Source organism: Pristiophorus japonicus, chromosome 2 (assembly GCF_044704955.1).
Source record: "Pristiophorus japonicus isolate sPriJap1 chromosome 2, sPriJap1.hap1, whole genome shotgun sequence".
Lineage (NCBI taxonomy): Eukaryota > Metazoa > Chordata > Chondrichthyes > Pristiophoridae > Pristiophorus > Pristiophorus japonicus.
The window spans coordinates 103982439-104001136 of NC_091978.1; the positions used below are offsets into that span (position 1 = coordinate 103982439).

The 18698-nt window shown below is 47.4% G+C and overlaps 1 protein-coding gene across 3 annotated transcripts in view; it reads left to right on the top strand.

Moving 5' to 3' along the window:
- atp8b5b (ATPase phospholipid transporting 8B5b) overlaps positions 1-18698 on the top strand; it is a 506562-nt gene that overhangs the window by 394096 nt on the left and 93768 nt on the right. For all 3 annotated transcript variants that reach the window (XR_011588690.1, XM_070868497.1, XM_070868507.1), the window contains exon 20: positions 4457-4568. Coding sequence is in view for 2 of the 3 variants with exons in the window: in XM_070868497.1 (XP_070724598.1) it covers positions 4457-4568 (112 nt within the window). In the remaining variant the exon portion in view is untranslated. The remainder of the gene's footprint in view (positions 1-4456; positions 4569-18698) is intronic.

Consider the following 18698-nt stretch of genomic DNA (forward strand, 5'->3'; position numbering starts at 1 on the left):
CCAAAGTTGAGGAAGTGCATCCGGGAGGGTGCTGAGCTCCTCGAGTCTCGTCACCGCGAGCATGCAGAAATCAAGCGCAGACAGCGGAAAGAGCGTGCGGCAAACCAGTCCCACCCACCCCTTCCCTCAACGACTATCTGTCCCACATGTGACAGAGACTGAGGTTCTCGTATTGGACTGTACTGTCACCTAAGAACTCATGTTAAGAGTGGAAGCAAATCTTCCTCGATTCCAAGGGACTGCCTATGATGATGACAGACTATCTGAATGCCCCTGACATTAAGACAACATTTGACCGATTGTGGCATCAAGGAGCCCTAGTTAAATGGAAGTCAATAGGAATCAGGGGGAATACACTCCACTGGCTTAAGTTATACCTCAAAGGAGGTGGTTGTGCTTGTTGGAGGCCAATCATCTCAGCTCCAGGACATTGCTGCAGGAGTTCCTCACGGCAGTGTCCTTGGCCCAACCATCTTCAACTACTTCATCAATGATCTTCCTTCCATCGTAAGGTCAGAAGTGGGGATGTTCGCTGACGATTGCATTGTGTTTAGTTCCATTCACGACTCCTCAGATAATGAAGCAGTCCATGCCCGCATGAAGCAAGACCTGGACAACATTCAGGCTTGGGCTGATAAGTGGCAAGTATCATTCTCGCCACACAAGTGCCAGGCAATGACCATCTCCAACAAGAGAAAGTCTATCCACCTCCCCTTGAACCCCATTCTCCTGGGTTTCCCGACCGCCTCAGAGCCGTCCCCACCCCCATCTCCAATCTGCCTTCTCCATTATAAATCAATCCATAGGAACAGGAGTAGCATTTACCCCCTTGAGCCTGTTCCACCAATTAGTTACATCATGGATGATCTGTATCTTAACTCCATCTATCCGCCGTGGTTCTGTAACCCTAGTACCCTTGCCTAACAATAATATACCCAGGTATATGGTCAATAACAAAAGTTTAATAGCAACATTGGTCTGAAATCATAAGTATCACCGCCAATAACACGCAACCCCCGACCACACCACACTTTTTCCACCATTGACATCAATCACATGTTCAACATGTCCAGCAACACAGAATACAAAGGCAAAGCAGGAGCATTGTCCCCAGCCCCCATACATTGCAACAAATTGTACACACCCAGATGGAGATATAACACAGCCATCACCTCACTTTCCTTCCCCCCTCTCCTTCTCCCCACCACGACCCCTTCCCCTCCTCGCTTCACGGCGCCTGGCCAAGGAGCTCCTCAGGCGATGCCTCATTGAGGGGGATGAAGGCAGATGCGTTGGTTGGACGGGTACGGGAGCGGGAGGTGTCGAGGGGGCAACATTCTCTGATGCAGAAGCAGGAACTTGGTCTTTGCTCTCATCTGTCGTTCGCAGTGGTGGTGCGGAATCTAGGGGTGGAGTGCTGCGCTCGGGGACCACTGAGAGGCCTGTGGCAGCGGTGTTCCTGGCTATTGCATCCAGGGACTGCGCCATGCATGGAATGTACTCGGTCATGGTGGCCAGATGTCGGGATATGCCCCCCAAAGCTTCGATGAGCTGGTCACCAATGTCTACAGTCCTTCTGGACAACTGTACCATCTCTCCGCTGTCATGTCGCGCTCATAGAATAGACCTGCCGCGTCCACGAGGCCTCTGCGGGGTCAGCGCCGTCCTGGGGACAACTGGGGTGCCCTGTGGAGAGGTGCTTGGACCCAGCATCTCCAGAGTGGAGGAGGGAATGACCAGAGGACCACTCGATGGCCTTGGGGTGGAATGGGTTCTGGAGCATGGCGATGCAGGTTCTTCGAAATCCGCGCAATCATTTGTCGAGAACAGACCAAGCGGATTGACGGGCGAGAATCGGAGCTCCTCAGCACGAGATGTAGTAGGATCGTCCGTGGCCTTGCCTGGGGTCACGCTGCTGGCTGAGCTGCAAGACACAAATGAGGTTATTAGAGGAGAAGTGGGTGCTGGGGTGACAAGGTGAGTCCAGCGCTACACACAGCATATGCACGACAAAAGCACCATTGCTCTCAAAATCATCACAGCCATCACATTTCATGACCATCAACACATTGTAGATTGCAATGATTTTCATTAGGCCAGCATTGCTCCTATGGAGAGAAAGCAGGAAAGGGGTACTGAGGGAATGATCAGCCATGATCTTATTGAATGGCGGTGCAGGCTTGAAGGGACGAATGGCCTACCCCTGCACCTATTTTCTATGTTTCTATGACACTTTTAGAAATCTATCATATATGATTGTTCGGATATGAGTTTGTGTGGCATCTATTGGCTTTACATCACGCAATGGTGTAAGTTTTACTCACGTGGCATCAATTCAGGGTCTCCAGATGCGTCTGTGGCTGTGCGGGGGTGCTTCCCCATGAGTAATAGCACTCGCTCCTCCATCTCCGTGATGTCGCTGGGGACCAGTGGCCTCCCACCCGTTCGCCTCTGCATGGACATCATCGTTGATAGCTTCTTCTGTAAAAGGTGACAGGACGACGTGCATGGGATCATTGCGTGATATCATTGCTAGGTACTGTCACAGAGACTGGTACAACACATAACCGACAGATGTAATCATGATTATTGTGATTATTATCATTCTTTACCGAAAGACGTACACCGTGACCGCAGGCTTTGAGTAAAACATTTCCGGTAAAAGTGAAAGACCTCACATCTGCTGATAGTCACTCATGACTGTTACAAATCAAATTATACAAATACATAAGTACATGTAAATCAATGTAATACTTACTCTTGTGGATCCCACAAGGTCATTCCATCAGTTGCGGTATTGGTTGCCCTCACGCACCTCGTTGGTCGCCGGCGAGACCACCTCTGCTATCTCGATCCATATCCTCTGGTAGGCCTTTGGGATGGACTTCTCACGCCCTACCTGTGTCAAATCACCCCAGCGTGACTCGACCTCCTGCAGGAGGGAGGCATTTGCCTCGCCCGAGAACATACTGGCTCTTTTGCGGCCTCCAATGTGCTCCTCTCCCACCTCACTGTTCTCTCCAGCATCAGTCTCCACAGCATGCAGTAATGCCTCCTCCTCTCCCTCCATTAAAAGGCAAATTCGGTCAAATATGTGGCTGGTAACAGCTAATTTTTGTTCATCTACTTGCTGTGAAGCTCTAAAGTCTCCCTCCTTCCTCCCAAAGCAGCCACACCACACCCAGCCACGCCTTCAGTGCCTCTGAGCTCCCTCTCTCTCTGTCTCCTCTTCTGCGCATGTCATGGTGACCCTTGACCTCAAGAATTACGGGAATCGAGCGTTGCCATGCCGTTGCTAAGGATGGCCATACTTTACGGCAGAAGGTCAAAAAAATTTAATGCTACCGCCCATTTGCTATCGCTCACAATAACGACCATTTTCAAAAATGTAAATTAGGTGTTTTGAGAATGGGCGAGAAGCTGGCAATCTGAAAATCCTTTTTTACAGCCCATTTTTGCGCGATAAGCACAAAACTGGAGGTTCTAGTCCATAGACAGGCTAAGTGAGTGGGCAAACATTTGGCAACTGGAATATAATGTTGGAAAGTGTGAGGTCATGCACTTTGGCAGAAAAAAATCAAAAAGCAAGTTATTATTTAAATGGAGAAAGATTGCAAAGTGCTGCAGTATAGCGGGACCTGGGGGTACTTGTGCATAAAACACAAAAGGATAGTATGTAGGTACAGCAAGTGATCAGGAAGGCCAATGGAATCTTGGCCTTTATTGCAAAGGGGATGGAGTATAAAAGCAGGGAAGTCTTGCTACAGCTATACAGGGTATTGATGAGGCCACACCTGGAACACTGCGTGCAGTTTTGGTTTCCATATTTCCAAAAGGATATACTTGCTTTGGAGGCAGTTCAGAGAAGGTTCACTAGGTTGATTCCGGAGATGAGGGGATTGACTTATGAGGAAAGGTTGAGTAGGTTGGGCCTCTACTCATTGGAATTCAGAAGAATGAGAGGTGATCTTATCGAAATGTATAAGATTATGAGGGGGCTTGACAAGGTGGATGCAGAGAGGATGTTTCCACTGATGGGGGAGACTAGAACTACAGGGCATGATCTTAGAATAAGGGGCTGCTCATTTAAAACTGAGATGAGGAGAAATTTCTTCTCTCAGAGGGTTGTAAATTTGTGGAATTCACTGCCTCGGAGAGCTGTGGAAGCTGGGACATTGAATAAATTTAAGACAGAAATAGACAGTTTCTTAAACGATAAGGGGATAAGGGGTTATGGGGAGCGGGCGGGGAAGTGAACCTGAGTCCATGATCAGATCAGCCATGATCTTATTGAATGGCAGAGCAGGCTCGAGAGGCCATATGGCCTCATCATGTTCCTATTTCTTATGTTCTTTGAACAAAAATGATAGATAAACAGGGACAGTTATGAAAAGAGAAAGGATTAAGCAAAGCTTGTTTTACTCAAGTTGTTGTATCATAGTTTCCCTTTTTGTAGTTGTTAGGAGCTACTGCAGTTGAAGATAAACTCCAAGATGGTGTTCCACAGACAATTGAAACACTCTCAAAAGCGAAGATCAAGATATGGGTTCTGACAGGCGACAAACAAGGTAAATAAATTAGATGATTTGTTATTGATAAAAAGCAATGGCTAGGGTTATATATGAAAAGTATTTTGATTTCTGCTGATTTTTTTTGTTTTTTTTCGAATGATGTTCTTTATTCAGTTTTGCTGGTAAACTTTATCATCAGGACTTTGAATATTCTAATATAATCATCGATCCATGTGCAGCGAACATTCTTCATTTTACTTATTTTAACAAGTAGACACAAATAAAAAGTATTAAATGTAGGCAGAAAGTTCTGACGGACTATTTGTTCCTGTAAAGCATTGCTCTGAAGAAACATACCCCTCCAAAAATGAAAGAATAAACATTGATATAAAGAGGAAAAAAAGTCAATTTAACTGATTATTTATCCCAGGTCAAACCTGATACTAAGTAGTTTCATGAAAGAAAGATTTGAAATATTACATAACCATGGTAGAAGTGAATACTGTAGATAAAGTTCCTGTCTGACAGTATGGGTGCAGCCCTTATCACAGTGGAGCAAGACCAAAAAGCACTAGCTAGCAGACAAGTACAAAAAGCAATCAAAAAGGCTAATGGAATATTGGCCTTTATCTCAAGGAGACTGGATGACAATGGGGAGGAGGTTATGCTTCAGCTGTATATAGCCTTGTTCAAACCCTATCTGGAGTACTATGTTCAGTTTTGGACAGCGCACCTCACAAAGGATATATTGGCCTTGGAGGGGGTGTGTGAATTCACCAGGATGATACCAGAGTTTAGGGATTTAAATTATGAGGACGGGTTGCATAAACTTGGCTTGTATTCCCTTGGGTATAGAACATTGAGGGATAATGTGATCGAGGTTGTTAAAATGCTTAAAAGATTCAATAGGCTAGATACTATAAACTATTTCCTCTGGTATGGGAACCAAGAATGAGGGAGCATACTCTGAAAATCAGAATTAGGCAATTTAGGAGCAAAATCAGAAATTATTTTTTCACTCAGAGTGGTCGAAAGTTGGAATTCTCTACCCCAAAAGGCTGTGGCTGCTGGAATAATTGGAGCTTTCAAGACTGAGATCAATAGATTTTTGTTGGGAAAATCTTCTCTCAGCGGATTGTAAATCTATGGAATTCTCTGCCCCAGAGAGCTGTGGAGGCTGGGTCATTGAATATATTTAAGAAAGAGATAGACAGATTTTTGAGCGATAAGGGAATAAAGGGTTGTGGGGAGTGGGCAGGGAAGCGGAGCTGAGTCCATGATCAGATCAGCCATGATCTTATTAAATGACGGAGCAGCTCGAGGAGCCAGCTCGCCTATTCCTGCTCCTATTTCTTATGTTCTTATGAAAGGCTAGTAAGGGATATGGAGCTACGGCACATAAATGGAGTTGAGGTACAGATCAGCCATGATCTAATTGAATGGTGGAGCAGGCCTGAAGGGCTGAATGGCCTACTGCTGTTCCTATGATTTAAAAGAAGTGTTTAAAATTATGAAGGGATGGGACAGAGTAGATAGTAACAGGTAATGTAGCAGCTATATCGGATTACTAATCCAGAGGCCTAGACTAATAATCCAGAATTATCTCTGGAGCTCACAAAACCTGTTGACCGTGGAAATGGCCTCTGATTAGCTTCTGTCACTGCTTTGGTGATACTTTCAAATGTTCCTGTTAAGTTTTATAATGATTAAAAGTAAAATATTCACTTTTCCAATCAACTGTGCAACTGAGGAAATTAATGAACTTAATAAATCTTTTTAAGATGTATCCTAGTAAAAGTGAAAATGTGTTCGACCAAGACCCACACAAACAAATTACTGAATGTAAGATAGGGCCTTGCACTTTTTACAAATAGTTCAGTCATCAAATGCCACTTGAGAGTTATAAACTCTGAAAGTTGGGATTCCTCCTCACAAACTTAATAGCCCCAAAAAATCAAATAAAGGTAGTCGTAACAGGTACTTAAGCAAGCACAAAAGCAAAAGACTGCAGATGCTGGAATCTGAAATAAAATCAGAATGCTGGAAATCTCAGCGGGTCAGGCAGCAACTGTGGAGAGAAAAACAGAGTTAACGTTTCGGGTCGATAACCCTTCGTCAGAACTGCCGTATGTTCAAAAGAGTACATTCTTAAGCACTGAAAGGGGGAGGGGAAGAAAGAACAAAAGGGAAGGTCTGTGATAGGGTAGGAGACAGGAGAGACAAAAGGGATGATGGGCTGAATTGAAATGGTAATGATAGAGGTTAGAAAATAATTTATCTGGACAGGGTGTGAATGGCGTAGTAATGACCAGCTGCCATTATAGACTATGGTGTTCCCAACACAGATGAGGCTGCACACAGGGAGGTTAAAGTAACAGTGACCTCAGTCTTTAATGAGACACTCCAGAGTGAGGAACAGGCCTTAGGGACTGGCTTATATACAGTGCTCCCAAGGGATGCTGGGATCCCATGGGACTTCGGGGATGAGCTCCCTGGTGGCGGAACATGGGAGTGCATGCTTTACAGATACACAACATCACTCCCCCACCAAAGTCAAAGTGAAAACTATTTACAAGGTGAAGCGATCGGGAGCCTTTCTTTCCCTGGTGGACCGCCTCGGTACAAATGTCTGTTCTGGTGTGTTGGCTGTGCCCTCGCTGGGCTGGCATGTTGTTGGCCCTGCAGGGTTGCTAGGTGAGCCTGGCCTTGCTGGGCTGTTGGGCGTGATTGGTTCGATTTCCTGGTCGGGCGTGGTGTCGTTGATCCTTTGGGTGTGTGTTGTGGGCTCGAAAAAGGTGGTGTCTGCTGTGGGTTGTTCAGAGCAGTCTGTGAACCGCAGCCTCATTTCGTCCAGGTGCTTTCTGCAAATTTGTCCATTGTCTAGTTTGACTACAAACACCCTACTCCCTTCTTTAGCTATCACCATGCCCACGATCCACTTGGGACCATGTCCATAGTTTAGCACATACACAGGGTCATTCAAATCAATTTCCCGTGACACAGTGGCGCGACCATCGTTTACATTTTGTTGCTGCTGCCTGCTCTCTACCTGATCATGCAGGTTGGGGTGAACCAGCGAGAGTCTGGTTTTAAGTGACCTTTTCATGAGTAGCTCAGCCGAGGACACCCCTGTGAGCGAGTGGGGTCTCGTGCAGTAGCTGAGCAGTACTCGGGACAGGCGGGTTTGGAGTGAGCCTTCTGTGACTCATTTCGGGTCTGTTTGATGGTTTGCACTGCCCGCTCTCCCTGCCCATTGGAGGCTGGTTTAAATGGGACCGAGGTGACATGTTTGATCCCATTGCGGGTCATGAATTCTTTAAATTCGGCACTGGTGAAACATGGCCCGCTGTCACTGACCTTGGGTGGCAAACATGGCCCTCAGGCTTTCAATGATGGCGGTGCTGGTGCTCCCTACATTATTTCACATTCAATCCATTTTGAAAAAGCATCCACCACCACCAGGAACATTTTACCGAGAAACAGGCCCACATAGTCAACATGGGTCCTCGACCATGGTCTGGAGGGGCAGGACCACAAACTTAGTGGTGCCTCTCTGGGCGTGTTGCTCAACTGAGCACATACGTTGCATTACCATACACAGGACTCTAAGCCAGAGTCGATACCGGGCCACCACACGTGGGATCTGGCTATCGCTTTCATCATTACTATACCCGGGCGGGACTGAGAGCATCCGCACAGTTCTCGGTGCCTGGCCTGTGGCGTATGGTATAGTTATACGCTGATAGTGCGAGTGTCCACCTTTGTATGCGGGCTGAGGCAATAGTATGAATCCCTTTGTTTTCAGCGAACAGGGATATGAACGGCTTGTGATCGGTTTCCAGCTCAGATTTGAGGCTAAACAGGTACTGACGCATTTTCTTTACCCCGAACACACACGCTAATGCCTCTTTCTCAATCATGCTGCAGGCCCTCTCGGCCTTAGATAAGCTCCTGGAAGCGTAGGCGACAGGTTGCAACTTCCCCGCAACGTTAGCTTGTTGTAATACACACCCGACTCCCTACAACAACGCGTCACATGTTAGCACAAGTCTTTGACACGGGTTATACAATACAAGCAGCTTGTTGGAGAATAAAATGTTTCTGGCTTTCTCAAAAGCAATTACTTGGTTTTTCCCCATACCCAGTTCTCACCTTTACGCAATAACACATGTAGAGGCTCTAAAAGGGTGCTTAACCCCGGTAGGAAGTTACCAAAATAGTTGAGGAGTCCCAGGAATGACCGCAGCTCCGTGTCGTTCTTTGGCCTGGGCATGTTCCTGATAGCCTCTGTCTTGGCGTCTGGGCCGAATGCCATCCGCCGCGATCTTTCTCCCCAAAAACTCCACTTCTGTTGCCATGAAGACGCATTTCGACCTCTTCAGCCGCAGCGCTACGCGATCCAGTCGCTGGAGGACCTCCTCCAGGTTTTGTAGGTGCTCGACGGTGTCCCAACCCGTGACCAATATGTTGTCCTGAAAGACCACCGTGTGTGGTACCGACTTGAGTAGGCTCTCCATGTTTCTCTGGAAGATCGCTGCAGCCGACCGAATTCCAAACGGACATCTGTTGTAGATGAACAGTCCCTTGTGCGTGTTGATGCAGGTGAGGCTCTTCGAAGACTCCTCCAGCTCCTGCGTCATGTAGGCTGAAGTCAGGTCGAGCTTGGTGAATGTCTTGCCTCCTGCCAGTGTCGCAAATAGGTCGACTGCCTTAGGTAGCGTGTATTGGTCCAATGGCGAGAAACGATTAATAGTTACTTTATAATCGCCGCAAATCCTGACCGTGCCATTCTTGCTATCAGGAACATTCTTGCTGCATCTAACCTGTCCAATCCCGTCAGAATTGTATATGTTTCTATGAGATCCCCTCTCATTCTTCTAAATTTCAGTGAATATAAGCCTAATCGATCCAGTCTTTCTTCATAAGTCAGTCCTGCCATCCCGGGAATCAGTCTGATGAACCTTCACTGCACTCCCTCAATAGCACGAATGTCCTTCCTCAGATTAGGAGACCAAAACTGTACACAATATTCAAGGTGTGGCCTCACCAAGCCCTTGTACAACTGCAGCAAGACCTTCCTGCTTCTGTACTCAAATCTCTTGCTATGAAGGCCAACATGCCATTTGACTTCTTCACCGCCTGCTGTACCTGCATGCCAACTTTCAATGACTGATGTACCATGACATCCAGGTCTCGTTGCACCTCCCCTTTGCCTAATCTGTCACCATTCAGATAATATTCTGTCTCCCTGTTTTTGCCACCAAAGTAGATAACCTCACATTTATCCACATTATACTGCATCTGCCATGCATTTGCCCACTCACCTAATCTGTCCAAGTCACTCTGCAGCCTCTTCGCGTCTTCCTCACAGCTCACACCGCCACCCAGTTTAGTGTCATCTGCAAACCTGGAGATATTACATTCAATTCCTTCATCCAAATCATGAATGTATATTGTAAATAACTGAGGCCCCCCAACACTGAACCTTGCAGTACACCACTAGTCACTGCCTGCCATTCTGAAAAGGACCCATTTATTCCTACTCTTTGCTTCCTATCTGCCAACCAGTTCTCTATCCACGTCAATACATTACCCCCAGTACCATGTGCTTTAATTTTGCATACTAATCTCTTGTGTGGGATCTTGTCAAAAGCCTTTTGAAAGTCCGAATACACCACATCCACTGGTTCTCCCTTGTCCACTCTACTCGTTAGATCCTCAAAAAACTCTCGAAGATTTGTCAAGCATGATTTCCCCTTCATAAATCCATGCTGACTTGGACCGATCCTGTCACTGCTTTCCAAATGCGCTGCTATTATGTCTTTCATAATTGATTCCAACATTTTCCCACTACCAATGTCAGGCTAACCGGTCTATAATTCCCTGTTATCTCGCTCCCTCCTTTTTTAAAAAGTGTGATTACCTTAGCTATCCTCCAATCCATAGGTACTGATCCAGAGACTATAGAATGTTGAAAAATGACCACCATTGCGTTCACTATTTCTAGGGCCACTTCCTTAAATACTCTGGGGTGCAGACTATCAGGCCCTGGGGATTTATCGGCCTTCAATCCCATCAATTTCCCTAACACAATTTCCTGACTAATAAGGATTTCCTTCAGTTCCTCCTTCTCGCTAGACCCTCGGTCCCCTAGTAATTCCGGAAGGTTAATTGTGTCTTCCTTAGTGAAGACAGAACAAAAGTATTTGTTCAATTGGTCTGCCATTTTTTTGTTCCCCATTATAAATTCACCTGATTCTGAAGACACATTTGTCTTCATTAATCGTTTTCTCTTCACATAGCTATAGAAGCTTTTGCAGTCCGTTTCTGGACTTCCCCAACATCGGGAACATTCTTCCTGCCAGTCCCGTTGTTCCCCATTATTAATTCACCTGAGTCCGACTGCAAGGGACCTACGTTTGTCTTCACTAATCTTTTTCTCTTCACATATCTCTAGAAGCTTTTGCAGTCAGTTTTTATGCTCCCGGCAAGCTTCCTCTCGTACTCTATTTCCCCTCTCCTAATCAAACCCTTTGTCCTCCTCTGCTGAATTCTAAATTTCTCCCAGTCCTCAGGTTTGCTGCTTTTTCTGGCCAATTTGTATGCCTCATCTTTCGTTTCGGCACTTTACAGCCTGCTGGATTCAACATCGAGTTCAACAATTTCAGAGCTGAACCTTTGGCCATCTTTGACTCTCTTTTCTCCCCCTCCCCCATCTTATGTTTTTTTTTCTTCTTTCTTCACTTTTTTTCTTCTCTTTGTCTCTAATGGCAGCTGGTCATTACTACGTCATTCACACCCTATCCAGATTAACCTTTTTCTAACCTCGATCATTAGCATTTCAATTCGGCCCATCATCCCTTTTGTCTCTCTAATCTCTTCTGCCTACCACCCTATCACAGACTTTCCCTTTTGTTCTTTCTTCCCCGCCCCCTTTCAGTGCTTAAGAATGTGCTCTTTTCGAACATTCGGCAGTTCTGACAAAGGGTCATCGACCTGAAATGTTAACTCTATTTTTCTCTCCACAGATGCTACCTGACCCGCTGAGATTTCCAGTATTCTCTGTTCTTATTACTTAAGCCAGCAGTATAGATTCCAAAAGAAAAACAGCATGTTAATCAGCATCTGTGGAGCCAACAGAAAAAATTAATGTTTTGGTCTCAGCCCTTCTTCAGAACTGATCCATCAGCTAATTTGCTGGTCCACAGCTCCCCTAGGTACCAACCAGCAAAATTCAATGCTATGCTTTGCCAGATACCACATATTTGGGGCTGGATTTTAGGCTTTTCTGTTTTCAGGGCCAAAACGAAGGCGACACGGCAAATTTACCAGCCGGGAATAGTTTGCACTTTAATATGGATGTTTCGGCATCTGGGCCCTGAGTCAGGGGGCACAACGCTAAGGGAGGCATTGTACACTTTTCGTGGCGCAAGGATGGGAAACTCGCAAACTAAACTGCCAGGCCGTGTGCGCTCCGAGAGAGGCCTGGGGGCGGGAGGGCGGGGGGATCCTTAAAAAAAAACACAATAACATTCCCAAAACATTGCCTACGCCACCACAACACAAATCGCGAAAAAAAATTTAAGAACAAACACTCTCACTTACCGTTGGAGTACTTTACCTTCCTCTGTGTCGCCGCCTATGCTGGACCACACTCATTTCCCAGGCAGTCATTGCGGGCTTACTTCCAGGTAGACAGATCGGGGAAAAGTAAAAACTACTGCCGGTGTCGCAACCAAAGGCGTTGCACACCCGGCGCAACCAGACCGGAGGATCGCGATGGGGCTCAGAAGACCTCAATGCCGCCTTTCACGCTCCGGGTGAGACCCGGAGCGCAAAGAACTAAAAAATCCAGCCCTTGGAGTTGATTGAGCTAATACCATCCAACAAAGATAAAACATTGCAGAACCCAACTTTCTTTGAAGGTATAGGGCTAGAAAGCTGGGGGTTTACCCGGCCATTAGGGCCCGTTTTGAAGAAAAAATGGCAGTTGACTAACTTCCACCCTCTTCTGATGGGTCCCACAGCGGCCATTTTGGGGAGGTCAGTCGCGCTGCCGGTGCCAGCACATACTGCAAATATTTAGATTAGGCGGATCGTGACGTCAATGAGTGTGCAACACTGATTTGATGCACGATCTGCCATTTTGGACGTCGCCATTCCATTTAATGCCCTGCTGATCAAGCATTCAGCAGCAAGAAGAAGCCCCGAGCAGTGCTATTTAAAGGGATCATCAACAACTTGCAGCTGACATGCTTTTTCAGTTGTACTGGGTCTGTCTGTGTTTCTGCAACTGTTTGGAGCTTTCTAGAGTTGTTTAAAGTTGCTGTGGTCACAAGAAATGGAGAACACCTTGATTCTCATTTAAAGGCTTTGGCTCGCACCACTTGCTCCCAGTTATGGGGACTCTACTTGCAGTCTCCCTTGCGCTTTTAGTATCATACGGAGATGGAACGGAAGCAGCGAAGAAGATGCTCACAGAGGGAGAAGGAGGGGCAGGGGGATTCTTAGCAGAAGGCCTTACCCACCTAGCGTCTTCCGAGAGTACTTCTCCTACCTTCACTTAAGCCAGGAGCAGTGTATTAGGAGGCTCTGCTTCACCAAAGAGGTGTTTACAGAAATCAGCCACTTCCCGTAACCAGACCTGCAGCCTCAGAGCAGGGCGCAACGACTCTCCCAATGACCCTCAAGGTCACCGTGGCCTTCAATTTTTTTTCGCCAGCGGATCCTTCCAGTCTGCAGCAGAAGACATAGCTAACATCAACCAGTTCACCGTCTATCACTGCATCCAGGAGGTCACAGTGGCTCTCTCCTCCAGGAGAAGGGACTGCATTGTCTTCTCTCTGAACAGAGAGAAGCTGGACAAGCACACATGTGGCTATGTCAGGATAGCAGGCTTCCCCAAGCTGCAGGGCACCATCGACCTCACACATGTGGCTTTGCAGTCAACGTATAACAATTCTGAGATGTTCCGTAACTGCAAAGGTTACCGCAAAAGCAAGATATTCATGCATACACCATTAGCAGCTTGTAAGTGAGAAGAGAGTGTGGGATGAGTGGGAAGTGATAAAAAGGATTAGGTATGTGTTGTGTATTGTGTGTTAAATGTATGATAAGTACAATGGTGCACCACAGAGGGCGCTGTGGTGAGAGACCTGAATGTACCTGCACGAGGTGGTATAAAAGGCTGCCCATCACACCTGTGGGGCACTCTGGAGCTGTTCAATAAAAGACTAAGGTCACAGCAGTTAGATCTGCACCAGACTGTGTGGAGTCAGTGATTTGTGTGCTACATACATCACATTGGCGACAAGGAAGCGGACGAATTCCACGCAACCATGGCTACTCTGGGCTCACTAAAGGATTTTACCGTGGGCAATGATTGGGAGGCCTTTACGGAAAGGCTCGAGTACTACTTCACAGCAAACGATCTGACGGAGGACATGAACGCACAGAGAGAAGCGTAAGGCGATATTGCTCTCCAGTTGTGGCGATGAGGTTTACTGTCTTGTCAGGGATACATCACAGTATGGCCATACCATCATCATCAGCAATGGTTTGTGTTATGCTCATAATAAAGTAATGTAACTGAGTACTGTAGACAATGAGTAAGTGTGACCTTAGCTCCTTTATTCAGACTTCAGAGTGTTGGTACAGCATGGGAGGCCTGCTTATATACAGTGCTCCCAAGGCATGCTGGGATCCCTTGGGACTCCAACAGGTATGCCCTCTGGTGGCGATATGATACAGATTGCTTTGGGTTGCATACATAACATCACTCCCTCCCAAAGTCAATAGTGCACTTATTTACAAGGTGAGACAATCTGAGGCTTTTCGCTCCCTAGTCGATCGTCGCGGTACAAATGAGGTGTGGATGAGTCAGTTACTTCTTCGCTGGGCTGCTGGACAGCTTCATGGTCAACCGTGATGTCGGTTGTAATTTGTGTGTGTGTTAGAGGGTCGAAGTTGGTGGTGTCCTCTTCAGGCTGGTCGTAGCTGTTTGTGAATTGCAGTTTGGTTTGGTCCAAATGTTTTCTGCAAGTTATTCCATTAGCAAGTTTGACCTGAAACGCCCTACTCCCTTCTTTGGTTATGATGGTGCCAGCAAGCCATTTGGGACCATGTTCATAGTTGAGTACAAATACAGGGTCATTGACTTCAATATCGCGTGACAAGTTTGCGCGATCATGATACATGCTTTGTTGATGCCGCCTGCCCGCGACGTGATCATGGAGATCAGGGTGGACAAAAGAGAGCCTTGTTTTGAGCGCCCTTTTCATGAGCAGCTTGGCTGGGGGAACCCCGGTGAGCGAGTGGGGTCTGGTGCGGTAGCTGAGCAGGACTCGTGACAGGAGAGTCTGCAGGGAGCCTTCCGACACACGTTTCAAGCTTTGCTTGATGGTTTGGACTGCCTGTTCTGCCTGGCCATTGGATGCGGGCTTGAACTGGGCAGATGTGACGTGCTTGATCCCATTGCGGGTCATGAATTCCTTGAATTCAGCACTGATGAAGCACGGCCCATTGTAGCTGACAAGGACATCAGGCAGGCTGTGCGTGGCAAACATGGCTCGTAGGCTTTTGATGGTGGCAGTGGACATGCTTACAGATATTATTACACACTCAATCCATTTTGAATAAGCATCCACAACAACCAAAAACATTTTGCCTAGAAACGGGCCCGCAAAGTCAACGTGGATCCTAGACACGGTTTGGAGAGCCATGATCACAAACTTAGCGGTGCCTCTCTGAGTGCATTGCTCAGTTGAGAGCAAGTGTTGCATTGGCGCACGCATGACTCCAAATCTGAGTCGATGCCGGGCCACCACACACGTGATCTGGCTATGGCTTTCATCATTACTATGCCTGGGTAGGTGCTGTGTAGGTCATGCATGAACGTTTCCCTGCCTTTCTTAGGCAAAACCACGCGATTGCCCCACAAAAGACAGTCCGCCTTTTTGGACATTTCATCTTTGCGCCGCTGGAACGGCTTGATCTCGTCATGCATCTCCGCTGGGATGCTGGACCAGCTCCCATGGAGGATGCAGTTTTTTTACAAGGGACAGTAAAGGATCCTGGCTGGTCTAGGTCCTGATCTGGCGGGTCGTAATGGGTGACTTTTCGTTTTCAAATGCATCCATCACCAAGAGCAAGTCTGCAGGTTCTGCCATTTCCACCCCGGTGGTGGGCAATGGTAGCCGACTGAGAGCATCAGCGCAGTTCTCTATGCCTGGTATGTGGTGGAATACATAGTTATATGCAGACAGTGTGAGCGCCCATCTTTGGATGCGGGCAGAGAGGCAGTGGACATGCTTACAGATATTATTACACACTCAATCCATTTTGAATAAGCATCCACAACAACCAAAAACATTTTGCCTAGAAACGGGCCCGCAAAGTCAACGTGGATCCTAGACACGGTTTGGAGAGCCATGATCACAAACTTAGCGGTGCCTCTCTGAGTGCATTGCTCAGTTGAGAGCAAGTGTTGCATTGGCGCACACATGACTCCAAATCTGAGTCGATGCCGGGCCACCACACACGTGATCTGGCTATGGCTTTCATCATTACTATGCCTGGGTAGGTGCTGTGTAGGTCATGCATGAACGTTTCCCTGCCTTTCTTAGGCAAAACCACGCGATTGCCCCACAAAAGACAGTCCGCCTTTTTGGACATTTCATCTTTGCGCCGCTGGAACGGCTTGATCTCGTCATGCATCTCCGCTGGGATGCTGGACCAGCTCCCATGGAGGATGCAGTTTTTTTACAAGGGACAGTAAAGGATCCTGGCTGGTCTAGGTCCTGATCTGGCGGGTCGTAATGGGTGACTTTTCGTTTTCAAATGCATCCATCACCAAGAGCAAGTCTGCAGGTTCTGCCATTTCCACCCCGGTGGTGGGCAATGGTAGCCGACTGAGAGCATCAGCGCAGTTCTCTATGCCTGGTATGTGGTGGATTACATAGTTATATGCAGACAGTGTGAGCGCCCATCTTTGGATGCGGGCAGAGGCATTGGTATTAATCCTTTTGCTCTCTCAGAATAGCGATATGAGCAGCTCATGGTCAGTTTCTAGCTCAAACTTGAGACCAAACAGATACTGGTGCATTTTTTTCACCCCGTAAATGCATGTCAGAGCTTCTTTTTCAATCATGCTGTAGGCCCTTTCAACCTTGGACAAACTCCTGGACGCATAGGCGACCGGTTGCAATGTTTCCGATTCGTTTGCTTGTTGTAACACATACCCAACCCCGTACGAAGACGCTTCGCAAGCTAGCACTAAACGTTTATATTGGTTATACAGAACAAGCAGTTTGTTGGAACATGAGAGATTTCTGGCTTTCTCAAAAGCAGCTTCTTGTGATTTCCCCCATACCCAGTCATCTCCCCTGCATAGCAGCACATGTAGGCGTTCTAGCAAGGTACTTAACCTGGGTAGGAAATTCCCAAAATAGTTGAGGAATCCCAGGAATGACTGCAGCTCCGTCACATTCTGTGGTCTCGCTGCGTTCTTGATGGTCTCCGTCTTGGGGTCGGTGGGTCTGATGCCATCTGCCACGATTCTTCTCCCTAAGAACTCGACCTCTGGTGCCAGGAAAATACACTTCGAGCATTTCAACCTAAGTCTCACGCGATCGAGCCGACTTAGAACTTCTGCCAGGTTCTTCAAGTGTTCGATGGTGTCCCGACCTGTGACCAGTATGTCGTCCTGGAAAACCACGGTGCGCGGAACCGACTTTAGCAGGCTCTCCATGTTCCTTTGAAAAATTGCCGCGGCCGATCGAATCCCAAACGGGCATCTATTGTAGATGAACAGACCTTTGTGCGTGTTGATGCAGGTGAGGCCTTCCGAAGATGCCGTCAGCTGCTGCGTCATGTAGGCCAAGGTCAGGGCCAACTTGGTGAATGTTTTTCCTCCAGCCAGGGTCGCAAATAGGTCGTCTGCCTTGGGTAGCGGGTACTGGTCCTGTAGCGAAAAACGGTTAATCATTACTTTATAGTCCCCACAAATTCTGACCGTGCCATCGCCTTTGAGAACCAGAGCAATCGGAATGGCCCACTCGTTGAACTCCACCAGCGCGATGATGCCTTCACGCTGCAGCCTGTCCAGCTCAATTTCCACTTTCTCTCGCATCATATGTGCCTTGTGGTGGACGGGTCATGTACCGAGAACCAAGTGGATCTGCATCTTCGCCCCCGAGAAATTTCCGATGCCTGGCTCAAATAACGACAGGAACTTGCTCAGAACTGGGGCCCATGAGGCGTCATTGACGGACGAAAGCACTCGGATGTCGTCACAGTTCCAGCGGATTTTTCCCAGCCAGTTTCTGCCGAACAGTGTGGGGCCATCTCCTGGTACAATCCATAGTGGAAGTTCGTGCACTGCTCCATCATAGGAGACTTTTACTGCTGCGCTGCCAATGACATTGATCAGCTCTTTAGTGTAAGTTCTTAGCTTGGTATGAATGGGGCTAAGCATGGGCTTGTGTGCCTTGTTGCACCACAGCCTGTCAAAGGCCTTTTTGCTCATGAGAGACTGACTCGCACCCGTGTCCAGTTCCATGGATACTGGAATTCCGTCCAGTTCGACTTTTAGCATGATCGGTGGACATTTTGTGGTGAAGGTGTGTACCCTGTATACTTCTGCCTCCTAGGTTCGAGTCTCTAGTTCAGCCTGATCCGCCACAGATCGATCCTTCTCTGCAACGTGGTGGTTTGCAGGGTTTGCAGCTCGTCTGCACATTCGCTGGAGGTGTTCCATTGTTCCACAGCCTTTGCGCACATCGTGTTTGAAGCGGCATTGATGGGCGCGATGATCACCTCCGCAGCGCCAACAAGGTGTTAACTGTCTCGCATTAACGTTTGATGGTGGACTCTGGTTCATCTGAGGTCGTGCAGCTGCAGCCGTGTACGTTCTGCCACAGGCATTCCTGCCAGAAAACGTTACTTTGTGTACAGTACTTGCCGAAGCCTCTTTATGCTGCAAAATTTGTTTGGTGTTATCGCTGGTGGACATAAATGCCTGTGCTATTATTATGGCTTTGCTCAGGTTCGGTGTTTCAACAGTCAATATTTTGTGAAGGGTAACCTCATGGCCAATGCCAAGCACAAAGAAATCTCTTAGCATTTGCTCAAGGAATCCATCGAATTCGCAATGTTCTGCAAGGTACCTTAGTTCGGCGACAAAGCTCG